This window comes from Homalodisca vitripennis, chromosome 1 (genome assembly GCF_021130785.1).
Source record: "Homalodisca vitripennis isolate AUS2020 chromosome 1, UT_GWSS_2.1, whole genome shotgun sequence".
NCBI classification, from domain to species: Eukaryota; Metazoa; Arthropoda; class Insecta; order Hemiptera; family Cicadellidae; genus Homalodisca; species Homalodisca vitripennis.
This window is the reverse complement of record NC_060207.1, coordinates 166,282,250-166,299,283: the sequence shown is the minus strand read 5'-3', so window position 1 is coordinate 166,299,283 and position 17,034 is coordinate 166,282,250. Positions and strand designations below refer to the sequence as shown.

At 30.5% G+C, this 17,034-nt stretch overlaps 2 protein-coding genes across 8 annotated transcripts in view; both read right to left on the bottom strand.

The window, feature by feature from the left end:
* The window catches only part of LOC124352679, a 37,292-nt gene extending 33,131 nt beyond the window's left edge, over positions 1 to 4,161 (bottom strand). For 2 of the 3 annotated variants that reach the window (XM_046802258.1, XM_046802260.1), the window contains exon 1: positions 895 to 4,121. In XM_046802258.1, coding sequence (XP_046658214.1) covers positions 895 to 3,972 — 3,078 coding nt within the window. In that variant the 5' untranslated portion in view covers positions 3,973 to 4,121. Of the gene's footprint in view, positions 1 to 894 lie in introns of all 3 variants that reach the window. The other variant, XR_006921526.1, reaches the window with a different exon arrangement.
* Positions 3,256 to 17,034, bottom strand: part of LOC124352680 — a 70,263-nt gene continuing 56,484 nt past the window's right edge. For 3 of the 5 annotated variants that reach the window (XM_046802262.1, XM_046802263.1, XM_046802265.1), the window contains 3 exons: positions 15,936 to 16,012; positions 6,903 to 6,979; positions 3,256 to 5,400 (listed from right to left, as the gene is read on the bottom strand). In XM_046802262.1, the coding sequence (XP_046658218.1) occupies positions 4,217 to 5,400; positions 6,903 to 6,979; positions 15,936 to 16,012 (1,338 nt within the window). In that variant the 3' untranslated portion in view covers positions 3,256 to 4,216. Of the gene's footprint in view, positions 5,401 to 6,902; positions 6,980 to 15,935; positions 16,013 to 16,234; positions 16,680 to 17,034 lie in introns of those variants that run through there. The other 2 variants (XM_046802261.1, XM_046802264.1) reach the window with 2 other exon arrangements.

Here is a 17,034-nt window from a genome sequence, read left to right as displayed (position 1 = left end):
TATGTTCCCAATGGTTAATCTTGATTTTTTTACCTAAGCTATTTAGTGTAAGTTAGATGAATAACTGATTCTTCAAAAATTCCTCTTTTAAAATAAATTTAACTCTTTAAAAACGTACATAGGTTTTTCATTATTTATAAATAGATTTGAATTAAATATAACATTATTATAATACAATAATAACAAAGATTTAAAATAAGTTCAACCGAAGTTAACCCAGCAATGTCCTTTACTTGGCTATAAAAAACTTCAATGGTTAAAAGTACATAATAGATTGCATGAACATTAGATTTAAACATTGAACAGAAAAGTTAATGCAGACTTATGGTACGTACTTAGTAAAAGGTTTTATAACTAATTTTATTCTTTAAGATCGTTTTTCTCACATTTAAATATTAAATTCAATAATAAAATCCAATAACGGATATAAATGAAAGTTATTCAAATTAAAACCAATTTTTTAAGATATGACATTTTTAGCCACAACTTATTAATATTATATTATTTGTCGTAATTTAATTTTAAAACAAATTTCGACCATCTTGGACAAATTTATTTATTACTAGCTTATACAACTTTATATAAGATTATATGGTTGAATGAGATCTTATAATGCTAGGGGTGCCATTCAGTCTGTGAGAACATTTAGATGGTATATTGTAGCCTGAGACATCAGCACTCAAAGGGTGGTATTTATGAAATAAGTAATTATCTACCACATTACCAAGTCATTAAAACATTTGAACTTATCACACAAATAAATACTGTTTCTTCTTGAATATTACATTGTATTTTTGTTAAAGATAATTCATATTATTTACAATGATGTGACAAGTAATAACACATTATAATAAATTCACATCAATCTTTATAGTTTTATTTAAGTGACTTCACCTGCAAATAAGACTCGAATGATGCAGTGTTGACGCCAACAAAGGGTTGTGTTTCTAGAATTATAGTTTCTCCTCTTGAAGAGATTCTGTGTGACGAGAGCAGAGATGGTGATGCACTCACTATCACATTTGAAGATTGACCAACAACTTTACTCTTCTCCTCATTTAATGTGATAACAGTTCTATTGTTCTCTCCATCTGAATCTGAATCTTGAAGATCATGAGACAGACTCAGAATGTGTTCCGATACATTGGCTGCTTCCTCTGCTAATCTTTCATCAAAAGCATCAAAAGTAACATCCAGTTTTTCACTGGCAACAAAAATCTCAATGTTGTCATCTCTGGAGTTAGACGGATCAGTGACACAAGAAGTTTTGAAATCTTTGATAAGGCTTCGTTTAGGAGGTGATTTAGACTTATTAGTTTTGTATCCTGGAGATTTCGACTTTGGTGTTTTACGATACTCTTTTTCGTCAAATTGTGTTGCAGGACTGTTGATGAGCTTTGACGCAAGTGACTCTATTGGTTCATGCTTACTGAGAATTTGATCTACCTTAAGATTTGTTAGAGTAAACTCGCTGTATAATTTGCTTTCCATCTCTTCTAATGACTGTTTTGTATTTAAAAACGATGAGTTTGCTTCATTATCATTGCTTGAAGTACAACTAAAACTTCTACTCAAACTTTCATCACTGCAAGTGATGTCTTGTTGAACGGATATACCAGATTCTGTTACTTCGACAGAATTTGAGACCAAAATATTATTCTCAGTTGAGTTAAGAGAATCTGATGACATTTTCAAAACACCTGTCTCTGTATTAACAACACTAATGTCAGTGTCAAGAATTTCTGAACTCTTTTCCACTACAATATTCGCTTCTTCAATTTGTATTGAGTCAGTATGTATTTTCTTCAATGAGTTTTCAGATTCTAGAACATGTTCTATCATTACAGGATTATTATGCCTTTCCTTACTGATCGATACTGAATCAATTTGCGCCTCATCACTTAAAGAATTTTTGATTGGATTATGAGTAGAAATGTTATGTTCAAACTCTGTAATGGCTTGTGATTTTAGATCACTTTTAACTTCTGTGTTTGCAAAATCATTTGGAGGAGCAAAATTACAAGAATCCTTAGACTCACTTGTTTCATGCAAGGATGTAACTTCTTCCAGACCTTTTGTACTTGTTTCACAATTTACATTGTGAACTTCAGTGAATTCTTTTTCAACTGCATGATCATTTCCACGTATTTCTAATATATTACAATCAACTCTACTTTGTCGTAAAGTGACTTTCTCACCACTGTTCATGTTAACAGTATTTTCAACAGGCTTATGATTTATAATATCTACTTGTTCTGCAGTCTCAACACAAGAAGGGACACCTTCTGTACATTTTATATTAGACGAGTGAAGTTCTCTTTGCGGGAAGAATTCTTTGGTGTCTGTGATGTCTAAATTTGTTTGAGCCAATTCTGTAGATATTGTGCTTAAACTACAGTTTTTATCAATTAGTATTTCTTGTCTAAGTACCCCATCTAGAATGGTTGATGGCTCAGAATAGGTTTCATTAGTTTTATGATTTATTTCTTTTTTAGTTGAAATGTCATACAATTCTTCTTCAATATTTGTATTTTTTACTTCTGACAATTCTACACGATTTTCCAGAGTTGTTTGCTCAACACAAACTGGAATTTCCATAAAGTTGATACTGGGCGAACTCAATTCAATTTCTTTCACCCCCAACGCTTCTTTGTTCTCTGTCACTTGTAGTGCTTTATGTGATGATATAGAAATTTCATTTAAATCACTGTTTTCATCAATATCTACTGATTTTATATGTTCTTTCATTTGTTCATCTAAAATAGTTGTAGACTCAGAATAGCTCTCTTTGGTTTCAAAATCCATTTCTTCTTCACATGACACTAAATTCAACTTTTCATCAGTGGTAACAGGTACAGTTTTTACTTCTGAGGGAATAATTATATTCTCAGATTGGGGAATAGTTACCACATCATTATCAACTATTGAATTGTTTGGTTTGATACAATCCTCTTTTTCATCTGGTAATTCAGATGGTAAGTGATGATCCTTTAATTTTTCTTCAATTGTACATAAAGCTGATTCTGAAAACATATTACCTCCAGATTCAACTCTCTCCAATCTGTTCTGACCAAGATCGGTCTCACTGAGAACCTCAGACAAACTAGAATTTGTGAGTTGTATACTGTCAGCTGGGTCTAGATTTTTTTCCATACTCAGGGAGATTTCAACTTCTTTGTGACTTGAGTTTTGAAATAAATTTTCATCAGTTCTCTTTACATATCCAACCATGTCACATTTAAATAGTGAAGACTCATCATTGGTTTTTTGTTCTGCAACTTCATTCAAAGTCAATTCTGAAAATTTCATTGTGTCAGATTGTATTTCGTCATCAAATTTCTGATGAATGTTGGTTCTTTCACAGATAAGCTCTGGTAAATTTGGAATAGTAAGTTCTTCATTTCCTAGTATCTCATTATAATTATCCTTACTTTCAGATGATATACCACTTTTTAAAACTTCTGAAAGGGCATTTTCTGTACATGCAACTTCTGATAAAGAACTTAATTTTGCCTCTTGTTCTTCAGTGCTCACATCAATACTTTCATCATGGAGTAGTTTGCTATTTTCTGTTTGTTGTTCCAGTGTTTTTTGAGAAGAGGACGAAGCTTCTAAAGTTTCACCAAGGATGGGTTCAGATAAATTCGAAGAATTTGCTACGTTTAGAGTGGCTTTTGAAGCACTTTCTTCATATTGTATTTCTTCTGCATGGCTTGAAACTGGAACTATGATTTTTTCAGTTATTTCTTCAGATGAAGGAATATCAGTTTTCTGAGACAATGATACAATTTGTAATGTTTCACCAAGGTTGAGTTCAGAAACAGTTGAAAAAATGTTGGTGTTTACAGTGGATTTTGTAACATTATCTTCAGATTGTATTTCCTTTTCAGGAACTATAATTTTATCAGTTATTTCATCAGATGAAGAAATGTAAGTTGACTGTACTTTAATTCCTGCGGCATTCAAATCCATATGCTCTAACAGTTCCTTACAATCTCCTGCTATCTCACCCTCTTCATGTCTATTTAATTCATTAAGTAAAGTTACATCTTTAGATTGAAATTTTGTTGGGAAAGATTCAGAAAGTGTAACAACTTCAACAGTGTTTTGGTGATTCTCAGATTGTTTACAATCCTTAACATTATTGACTATATCAGGTAGTTTGTCAGATACTGTTACATCAACTGTATCTTCAAGTTCAATTGATGAGAGTGAATTAGACGGGTGAGTTGATGGAAAAAACCTCATCATGTACAGTAGTGGTTAAGACTGTGTCAATCTTATGTTGTGATCCACAATTTGATACAGAGGTCATTATTTTGGGAGTTGCTATGTTGGAATTTGTTTCAGTTAGAGTATTACTGTCAACCATACTGTTATTGAATTCTGCATTTACATTTGCATTGTTGTCTTCAGTAATTTTGATTTCATCATCTATTATGTGATTTGCACTGCTTTTAACAAGATTTACTTGATCTAGAGAAGAAAGTGAAAGATTTCCGGCTGAAGTATTTATAATTAAGTCAGTGTCTTTTTCTACTTTATTTTTTGAAACTGGTGAGACACCTGTATTACTAAATGCTGAGTTTACAATCACAGATTCAATTGCCACAGCATCTTTTTCAATACTGGTCAAAGACATTGAATCATCCGTCTGAGAAATGTGTACTTCTGGTGTTGAATCAATCTTAGCAAAATTCTCCTTGAACTCTATCTTGAAAGGAGATAATGAAGATTCTTTACAGTCTGCATAGGATTTTTCAAGGTTAGTTGCAGTAGTTTCATCTGTAGGTGATTGAAAACTAATACTTTTAGAATTTTCCTTTGGGGATGTTATATCAATCTCAGCAACACTTTTTTGTAAATCAGAAGGTTGGACAAAATTTGGAGACAAAGAAATATCACAAAAATTGACAATACCAAAATCATTTTCTCCAGACAGGCTTTCTGTGAAATTAACACTTGAGCTCATTGGCACATTAATTAATTCTTTTTTACCTTCGGAAAAGCTTTGAACCTCCATACTTTTAGACATGTGTTCACTGGATTTAATGAGAACTGGTGAAACTTCGTAGTTTGATTTATTCAAACTGTTATTCTGAGATACATCACTAGCATCATCACTTTCATATAAGAAATCACTGTCACTTAGACGTAATGAGTTTACTCTAAACTGCTTGGTATTCACAAACTCATGACTGGCAGCTGAAGTTACTACATTTCTTCCAGGTGTGCCTAAGTGTAGCTTATCTAAGTCTTCAGCTAGTACTGTAAGATTTGACTTATTTTCTTCCGCGTCCTCAAATGTCTCATCTTCTTCACCTTCAAGAGCCAAATTATGAGGTTGAACATTCTCCAATGTTTGATGTGCAGTCTTGGTACGTTTTGATGTGGCAGGAACTGAAACATAAAACAGTAAATTTATTTAATTTAGAACACGATTAAACAGTAGCCCATTAATGAATTGTTAATGAGAAGTTTCTTGGGTGTGTGTACTACCCAAATAAAATATACATAAATATTCAATGTGCCTAATAAAATAGCTTCTATTGTATTGTAAACTTCAGTAATTAACTTAACTTATCTTAACTTGAATACTAGAATAAACTTACGGTTTTAAGTTTATTGATTTCATAACAACTAATTATTTTTTCTATAAAATATAGAGCAAAATTATTTGTACATATAATTGAAAGAAATAGTAGGTAATACTATTCTATGAAATTCTATGAAAATACTATTCAATGAAAATAATACACATTTACTATGAAAATCTTTAAGCTGTTGTGAAAAATTAGATTTTAATTTCCTGTTGCTTCATTGCTTTAAATTTTTAATAAGTATTTGATAATTAATTAATTCAGATGTAGCATAAATTATGTTTTAAAACAATAAGTATATTGAAAGATTTATGAAAAATTAAAATTGAATTTCATAATATAACTTGAAGACACAACATATCTTTAATGTTCTAATTAACTTATAGTATGGAAAATTACAAAGACGTCATAAAAGGGCCACAATACTAGTCAATAACACAATTTGTTTACTGATTTACTGAAATTATAAATTCTGGATCTAAAAATTATGATATAATCAAACTAACTTATTATTGGTGGCATGTAAATTTTGTCACTCTTATTTCAGCATGTAGAGACAAAATTTGTCGAAGATGACTGTCACATTTGTTTAGTATTAATTATTTATTTAGTAATACTTTTAAATATATATATATATATGTGTGTGTGTGTGTGTGTGTGTGTGTGTGTGTGTGTGTGTGTGTGTGTGTATATGTGTGTGCGTGCGTGCGTGTGTGTGTACTTGAAATAAATAATCTTGCTATTCACGAATCCAGAAATTTAAAATACAGTAATTTATAAGTTTTTAAGTCGTTGAGAAAAACAACTTAATACAGAAAGAATAAATCACAAATTAAGACCTAAAACTAACATATATGAAGTGTTAAAAAAATCTCAACATTTAAAACCGTTTAGCAATTAAAATTTCTATTCTGCAACACATAAATAAAGTGCTTATAATATTTATACTAGGAAAGAATGCATTATAGCTTTAATAGGCTGACTCATGCACTGCCTAATACCACACATACACAACTAATCTACAAAATAATGTTTATATCATGAACCCACACACAAATGATGTCATATCTTAACATTCATATACGTTTTTTAGACATAGGCTAGTGTACTTCTAAACTCGAATTTAATAACGTTTAGATGATTTTAACTTTTTTTATGTTTTAAAAATATAATATATAACATGAACTCATTTACTTCATAGATTAAAACTTAATAAAAAGTAAACTAATATAAATGAGATTACTATACTATTAATATAATATAATATTAATATACTATATGTAACGTAAAAATAGCTCTTACCTGACAACTTCGAAACTGTGTCACTTCTGGATGGTGATACAACATCGTGGCCTTCTTTAACATTTATATGAGTTTCACTGTGAACAAAATTTTATTCCATAAGCCAAAAAAATCCAGAGGGAATTCAATAAAAACCAACCCATTTCAAACATAAAAAGCGGTTTTGGCAGGGGGGTCACCGAGGAGGGAAAATAAATATGAACCTGTTATACAGGGTGTCCAAAAAGTCCCGGGTCGGTTGAATATTTTTCAAAATATTTAAAATAGAGCTACAAAACCTTTCACAAAGTTACTGGACATAAAAATCTATTTTATCACATATTCAGTGATCCGCTACTTCCTCAGGGGGGCGGCCCGCTAGGAGTCAGAAGAAAATCTTAAATGTAAGCATAGGTTGATATGCATATCAAATTAAAGGTCTTTATTAGTAGAGTAAAAAGCCGCAAACCCGACCTCAAACGGACAACCGAGTCAAAAATGACACTAAGAGTTTGCAACTTAGGTTAATGTAACAATACTAACCCCCAAAACTGTTTACAATTTAATGAGTTATTCAAATGACCCTCAAACACCTCAAGAAACACCTCATGTCCATTTTTTTATGTTAGGAAAGTTAAAATCAAAAAGCTCAGTGTATATTGTTACATTAACCTAAGTTGCAAACTCTTAGCCATCTTTGAACAGCTGTCATTTTTGACTCGGTTGTCCGTTTGAGGTCGGGTTTGCGGCTTTTTACTCTACTAATAAAGACCTTTAATTTGATATGCATATCAACCTATGCTTACATTTAAGATTTTCTTCTGACTCCTAGCGGGCCGCCCCCCTGAGGAAGTAGCGGATCACTGAATATGTGATAAAATAGATTTTTATGTCCAGTAACTTTGTGAAAGGTTTTGTAGCTCTATTTTAAATATTTTGAAAAATATTCAACCGACCCGGGACTTTTTGGACACCCTGTATACTGAAAACATTACATCTTTGCATAGAATAATCTTAAGGATTTCTTATAAAATCTAAGAAAATGTCTATTGAAATAGCAAAAACAGGCAGTAAGGTGCATTTTGAGATTGGAACCAAGAAAATTGTGCATATAACACTTTAAAACCTTAAAAATTAAGATGGCATAAACATTTTTAATTTCATTTTTAAATTATTTTTCATGTATATGTAAATGAAAATTTAAATTTAATGATTACAATTAAAAATTTACAGCTGCAATAAGAGAACAACAATCTCTCTAAAACTGCTTCTGATAAGATAATCAATCAGTAACCCAAGATAGTTATAGCATTTATAGGTAAAATGTTCAACATTAAATTACCTAATTAGACTATAAAAAGTGGAAACATACAAGATTTTACAATTAAGTTATATTATTCATACTAAAATGATTTATGTATCAGTATGAGTAATTTTCTTTTATACAACAGAATAGAATATATTACGTTTTATTTATGTATGTGTATGTAATTACCACAAGAAGAACCCACATTGATTTTTTCCACTGTTTTGTATTCTAAAACTTTGCTTTTTTACGGTTCCTTTCTGATGTTTTCATAGTGAAAAGTAGCAATCGCAATCTAATCGAACACTTATAATTTTTGCCATGAATAAATTTAACAAAGCCATGGTTATAAATATGGGTAAACTCATACTAGACTTGCAACTCTTAGTTTCAACGTATAGATAGTAAATAATAAGTTTCAAACCGAATTTCAACCATCTAAGTTAACTCATTCTAAAGTTATAGAGCATACAGACATACAAAATGACAGAAATTTGATTTAGTTATCATCTGATGGGAGAGACTCTGCTAAATGCTCAGAGTTTTAACTTTGTAGTGTCTAATTTAAGTATATGGATATAAGAATAATAATATGTTTTATTGTCGTTCAGGCTTACAAAAGCATTGACAAAGTAATTTATACTGAGCAGTATTACCACGTCACTAACCTACTTAAATAAATAATATAAGGATATTTAAAGTTACAACAAATAAGTCAATAAATAAAAAACAGTTAAAAAATGTATTGCTTAATAAAATCTTAACAAACTTAATCTCTATGAAAACTAGAGACCAAATAACAATAGAAACAATATAAGTTATATATATACAAACAAAACATAAATTTATTTATTAATAAAATTAGACAAACCCTTATTATAAAACGTTAATAAATAATTCCAGCTGCACAGTATAAAAATAAATTCTTAGTTTAAAAATTGATCACAGACATTAAAAAAAAATTCATTTAAGAATAAAAGGGATTGTTGAGTAACCACTTATAACATTTTTGTTTAAATATCTTCACTGAATGTTCATTTATAAGGTGAATAACCTTATTGTACACTTTAACAGACAATGCAACGTGACTAGATAAAGATTTGCTCAGTCTGTGATACTCAATTACTGCATTATTCTTATTTCGAGTATTGTGGTCATGAATTTCATTTGTAAATTTTAACAAGTCATGATTCTTCAAAATGAAAGTAATCAAATCAAATATATATAAATTGATGATTGTTTGCGCTTCTAATTGAGTGAACAAAGGTCTACAGTGAGCTTTTGTTTCTGATTATGTTATTACTCTAATTGCTTTTTTTTGAAGAATCAAAAGTTCATCGATCCTAGAACAGTTGCCAAATAAAATTAAACCATATCGAAAAACTGATTGAAAATAAGCATAATACGCTGTTTTCAGATAGTGACTTGGTACACAATTTGTTTTAAAAGATATATAACGCTTGATAATTTTGAGGATATATAATCTATATGAGCCTGCCAACTTAACTTACTATCAATGTAGATTCCTAAAAAATTAGTCCTGGAAACCCTATCCTTGTCAATATTATTGTTGTCCATAGTTCTTAACGTAAATAACATCTTTTGAGTTTTATTTTCATTAAGCAAAAATACATTTGTTCTGAACCAAGAAGCAGCATCTGTTATATGTTTTAAAGGGCACAACTTATAAGATTTTATAATTACAAACAAATGTTAATACATTTTTCAGTAGGTAGTTTTCTCTCTGTTTTAAAGGCATATGAAAAAACTTGTATAAGTATATACAAGTATTTATTATGTAAAGTAGTAAACTGAACATATGGCACAGTTTTTTCAATTCTAAGCTGTTCCTCAGTTGAAGATTATAGGGTTTTGTAAGTTAGGTTAAAATAGATAAAATATTTGTACTCAACAGGCAGGCAAGAAAGTGAGTTAAGCTTTTGAACTATCATACTTTGAGATCCAGATTCTGTCCATCCCATTGCTCATCAATAATCTCAGTCAACATAATATAACACAGTACCTTTACTGTTTAACTTGCTATGGAGATGGCATTCACAGGTTAAGCTATCAAGCTTTATATGAAACCAACCAATCCAACAAAGTAATTATATCAGTTGTGTTGATAAGTTACTGTAAAATATCATTTGATAGATTTTCACAAAATCCTCAATTTAGTCATTTGTTTCTTATTACTTTTGTAGTATCGAGTTATATAAGGCAAGATTTTTAATAACTAAAAATTACCAATCAATATTTTAAATAAATATACCAAAATATCAATGTTTGTCTTACTTTAAACCAAACACATATTAAAAAGTTTAACAGAACAATTTTGTTTAACATTCCAAATAGCCATTAAAACCATTGATATTTTTTAAATAAACCATGAATTTCACTACAAGAAACACCCAGTTACAGGAAAAAAGCAATGTCCTGGAAACCACCATGCATACGGTTAAGTTATTATGCAGTTAGGGAAATGAAAAGTGAAAATATTGTTGATCTAATTTATTGTGTTTTAATTGATTTTGTATGGGTTGAATATTAATTTTTAAAAATTGTAATTAATGCAATTCTATTTGTTAAATTGGTTATAAGGCTGCAAAATCATTCACGTTACTCCAATTTTTTCTATGTAAATAAAGAAAAATTTAAGACACCGAACAAGTTAGAATAAACAATTTAATGTAGTATTATATAGTTAAGTTTTGAAACTCTACATAATGAACTACTGTAGGGAAGTATGTAGGGCAATGTTGGATCTGCACCTAATTGTCAAAGAGAGTGTGCCAAATCTGATGTATTTGTCTGCTGTAAATAGACATAACACTACCTATAAATAGCTGCTGTGCTACTGATAATCAAAGTAGGTACGATTTAATCATATTATGATCCAGTGAATAATTTTAATAGTTCATAGTAATGTTATCTGTTTCAAAAGTAATAACTCAAATAATTGTTTCTTATTATCTCAGATTTTAATTATTTACACTTCATCTTTGATTATACAAGTTACACAAGAGACAAACCATCCAATGCTATAAATTGAGGCACAGTAAAAGAGAACTTATTATCTCTCTCATTTGCTCCATTGATGGGGTAGCAAGTGATGAGTTGATGCTTCTATTTGTCAGCTCACTAGGACCCCAACAAAAGTGCACTTTCCGAATGCAGTGCTACTGACTGATCAAGACGCTAGAGCTGTCTCTTGACATGATACTTTATTAACTATTTAGGAAAGTTGTTTTTGTCACACAATTGTGAATATCATGGAAGAAGGCTGAACTTGCACACGCAGTGATCATGGCGAAGCTCTAGTATCGGACTTCAGAACAGAACTAACCGGTGGACCTCAGTACACTTCCTCCATATGAGCAATTTATCTCCTGTGTAGCTAATACAATCAAATATTTCGTTAATGATAGAATACATGTTTTTTAATTAATTTGTAGAATGTAAGAAAAGGGTTACCATCAAAGGAGTTCCAGTAACAGAGAAAATTTCCCTTCAACACAAAATTTATTAAACAAATTTTTAAATATAAGTTAACTTATACGTCTTGTTTTGATAACAACTATATATACAGAAAACATAAATAGTCAATAGTACTAGACTATTAGTTATGGCTAGGTCCATAATTAATGAACAGAGTGGCAACAAGATGCTGTTAAGGATTAGTGCTATAGAGTTTGTTCAAATATGAAATTTGGTCTTGCAATCAACTAATTTTCCATAAAAATGTTGGCAATCATGTGAATTTTTATACAATTATGTATGAACCGATGTATATAACCGATGGAATGACAAGACTTGCAAGTATCAAGTTGACATTTATTTAACAAATGAACACACTTTCTTAATCTGATTAGTATTTTTTATGTTAATTATTAATTTAACAGTATTTAATTAATATTACAACACTCTAAATACATGATTACAACCTTTGCTTTTCTTTAAATTTAGTGCAATATTAACAAAGTAAACTGACTATATACAATGCCAACTGTTGCTTCTGGGAAGACTTTCATCCTAGACTGCCCATAACGTAGACATTGTAAACTCATTCTCTTGGGAATCAACTCAAAATAAATACCTATTTCAACTCTTGGGCTTTAAACGCTTATATTTTTATAAACAATTAACTTAATCACAGATTTTTCACATCTTGTCAACGCATTGAACTATTTTAAAATGATCAAATACACTTTTAATTTGGTGAGATAAGTTTTACATTACAATTTACCACTATCTTCAATATAACAACATTCAACATTAGATTTTAGAAAATCATTCTTTCCATTGCATTTTCATATTAATAAAAAAATATTATCTTTTAAAACATCTTCAATCAGCAAAAAAAAAAAAAAATTAGTTAAATACTCCACTGAAGTATTCAACAATTTTACATAAAAATTTCATATCTCCAAAAATATTGTATAGACATATATACGAGTTTGATTGCTTTTTTAGAACCTGGAAAGCAGAAATCTCAACTTTATCAATCTTTAAAATCATAGACTTTTCAGAGTTGGAAAAAAATTAAGAATAATACAACAGCAAATAAAAATTATGTTTCTGCGTAACCAATTTTAATATAGCTGAGACTAAACTGTACAGTGACTGTGAAGACTAGAGTTTTGCAGAGTGAGTGTGTCTGTAAACTATGCCTTTGGCAACCACTTTTCCTCCTATAGACTGACAATTTTACACATGTAACTTCCCTTGTCCGGAAAATAATATTTCATAAACATGGATGATTTGGTAATAAAGAATATTAATTACAACTTTAGGTAAATAAAATGTGTATGACTTTAGATTAATTGAATTTAAAAAAAAACTCAAGATTTTAACCTGTAAATACTCTGCCAGGATATTTCAAGCAGACAGTTATATTCCCCCTAGTGAAGACCGCTTCACTTCAGGAATCAACGGTAATCCGCTTAGAGAACAACCACTATCCCTTTCTAAAAAGGCTTTACAGTAAATGAAATAGTTCAAAATCGATAACTCCATAAACAACAAATATTCAACAAAAATTGAGAAGTTTTATGACTTAAAATTTTTATGTAATAATACAAAAATGTTTATTATAATTTAAGATGCAACCAAAAATATAATTAGCACAGCACTTGTAAATGAAAAGCATTAAATATTAAATTCATAAGAAATATGTTCAATCTAGGAGAATAGGAATAATATTCTTTAAAAACTCCTAATCTTGTTCTGTATATTTTATATCTTGTTCAAAACCAAATACTTCAAAATAGATCACTCCATCAATCGACAAATATTCAACAACAATCAGAAGTTTTATGAATTAACATTTTTATGTGTTAATCAAAATAAAGGAAACATAATTTAAATTAATTTAAGATGCAACCAAAAATATAATAATTAAATAGTTTGTTCATACAACTTTTACAAGCATTAATTTTGTAACGTATTAACTATATTATAGCAAGTCATACTTTGGTCAAATTAAATAAATAAATATATGTACCCCACATATGTACACTACTATATAAAAAACAAGTGTACAGCATTCAATTCATGTAGCTAAGACCACTGAAAAAGCTTAGCTACTATAAATGTAAAACATATGGGAAGATGGAAATATGACTTGAGACTGTATTTTATACCCACTTTGTACAATAATACATGTACTTATTACATTTTCCAAAAGAATTTAAAGTTTCCATTGAATAGCAGATAAAACATTTGATTAATATATATATGTGTATGTATATATGAAACGTAACCAATCGAATAAACTTAAACAAACTAACAATGCAAAAACAATACACAACAATGACGGGACTGATAAAATGTATCTGTTCACCCTCCACTTGTGTCAAAGACGTAAATTTTGATATTGATTAATCAAATGTTTGATCTGTTATTCAATGAGAACTTTACATTTATTGAAAAACTTAATAATTATTAATGTGTGTGTGTGTGTGTGTGTATATATATATATATAATATATATATATGTAGTAAGTGGAAATTGGAAATTTTGTAATAATATAATTTGAACATCGCTTTTAACTACACACTGTACTCATATTTAACATGTAAGAAAATTGGTTTTATACTTCTTACTGCTAAATAAGATGTTACTTCTAAATTTGAAGGTACAAGAAAAGCGTTCTAACAAGAGAGGTAATTTTGTTGCCATACCATTCCTTGGGTAGGTGATGTCACTTTGTGTAACAATAACATACTATTTTATTATTGACTTTTAATTGTGGTTACTAATCCTGGAAAATCCCTTATCTTATCAGTTTTGAGGAAGTCCAGTATCATTTTCAGTTCCTGATTGGAATTAACAAAGTTAAGTCTGTTTTTGTGATACTTCACTTCATGTTGAAATAGATTGTTTAAGTGAACAAGAGCGTAAGGACTAATAGACTAATATTATATTTTCTTCATCGAGAGTACAAAACAAACTCAACTAGGGCACCAGGAATTTCTTAGACCGGTAGTATATGACAAAGACTAGAAGTAAAGTGAAGTAAGTTCAGAGATTTTTGTATTTTCTTAATAGGGACAAGACAAAAAAACATATTGCGTCCGAAATACTGTGTAATTATTTCCAACCAGAAATGCTTCTATGTGTGCAAAACATGAAATAAGAGTCAGGTCAAACTCTGATCCTCTTAATAATTAACACTGCAATATGTACCTGATGTTTGCTTACTTAAGTTTGGAAAATTTCCGAAGACTCCATATTACATCATAAATGCATTTACTACGTAGAATAAGGACTTTAATTTTGAAAACAGCGTGCAAAACCGTTGGCAACAGCAAGTAATATTATAAAAGCAAAAGTGACTGTTTGCTTTGCTTTCACGCACAAATTATTCAACTGATTGTACACAATTTTACATGGAAAATCTTAGGGCCCCTGGGCCCCTAGGATGAATATAGGCCTATTCTTATTTAAACAATCCCTCCATGCTATGCCCTACTGCTCTGTAAAGCAGCAAAAACCCCATTTCGGTCTGTATAAAGTTGTGTAATATGAAAGAGGCTGTTAAATGTAATCACCTATTCTGTGTAAAACTTGTATTGTCAGTACGATCATAGGTTTGATAACTTTACCAATATTATAAAATTGTTTACATTTATAGAATGAAAGCACAATAAAAATAACAATACTTCTTATTTCAACGCTGTGGCAATAAGGCAAACCAATTAATTTATTCTGGACTTGTGTACATGTAAGGTATTGAATTTGGTTTCCCTTGACACTGTGGGAAGACATGTTTACTGTAGCTGAAGAGCCAAAAACGGAGGGACTGGACATTAGCTTGATTCAACAAACCATTACCTATGTGATATACAATTTAAGAAAAGAAGTGAACACAGTGAGTATGTGATTGTAGCAAGTGAAATCACAAAGCAATACAAGAGACCCTAAATCCAATTTTTATCTTAGTAAATTATCAAGGGAACATCGCATTTATTTCTTACTGATGAGGTGTACGATACTGTTTAGGTATATAAATACTCATATAATTCCTACACTGGACCAAGGAAATACTATGGTATGAACAATGGTATGATATTGGGAAGCAAGAACATGTACTTTAATGTATCATCTTTACATATTACCAAGTCTGCTACCATCTTTGAATTAAACACAAAAAAATGCACATTAAAATGTAACAACTGTAAAAAGAAAAATTATTTGGAAATTTGTATTTTAACAAATTTCATTTCATCACTATTAATTGTACTCACCTCTTGTTTAGGTTGGGATTCTCACTAGCCTTTGGTTGGAGTAATTTAGGAGAGTTTGAATTACCTCCTCCTCCACCCTGCAACATAAATAAAACACATTTTATCAATGTTTACTTTAACTTTGATGCATGTTTAGAAAAGAACAAAAATTAGCCCGTTTTCAGCTATACATAAATCTAGACATAAGCTATGGGAATTCGACAACACTTTTTGATATTATTGAGTTGAACATCATACGTAAGTTACACAATCAAATACTAAGCACAAAAGGTAATGTAACACATTCTCCAATAGATGACCTGAATTAAAACGAGACAGCTTTTACATTTCATTGGAACATTTTAAAAAGTTAAATTTTATATTTTTAAGATGAACTATTATAGGATGCAGAAGGCAGTATTGTAGGAGAGGTACGTCTACCGTGTTCCGATGAAGAAGCCTGTTCAAGAACTCCATGGTTGGCTTTGTATCCCTGTATGGTGCAGTGTAGTGGGCAAGGTCGCGCGCGGAACCGTGCCGTGCTCCAGTAACCGCGCCAGAAGAGCGTGAGACACTGACAGGCGGTATCGCGCGGTTGCGGCGGTGGCGTAGTACACTCGCCCACTGTTGTCCGAGCCGCCTGGCCTCCGTGCCTTGCCAAAACACGCAAATATAGCCACATCTCTCGCTGCACAACACTGCGCAATATACACCAGGCCAGGCTGGACGCGACCTAAACGTTAGTTTCATCGGTGATTGGCGTTACTTAGTTGTGGGAATTTACAACTTTGACGAAGCACAAGTTCTCTCCAAAATTACACATTAATCCCTATGTAAGAATTTTATAACGAATAAAAATACGATTTAATTTCTATCTCTGCTTATGTCAAAATTTATAACCAGACGTTACGCTTTAGAGAAACCTCACAAACCACTTAAGTGGTCATCAGCTAAACGCATATATGCAATGCTTTACAAGACATTCCTAAGTGGTACTTGTTACAGAATCAAAAATGAAGAATTTACAGGTGAATATTAAACAGAATGCACGTGCAAACATAATATTTCTTCTTTGTCTGATGGCTTTCGAAATCCTTTATTTGACGTTACTGGTGACCGC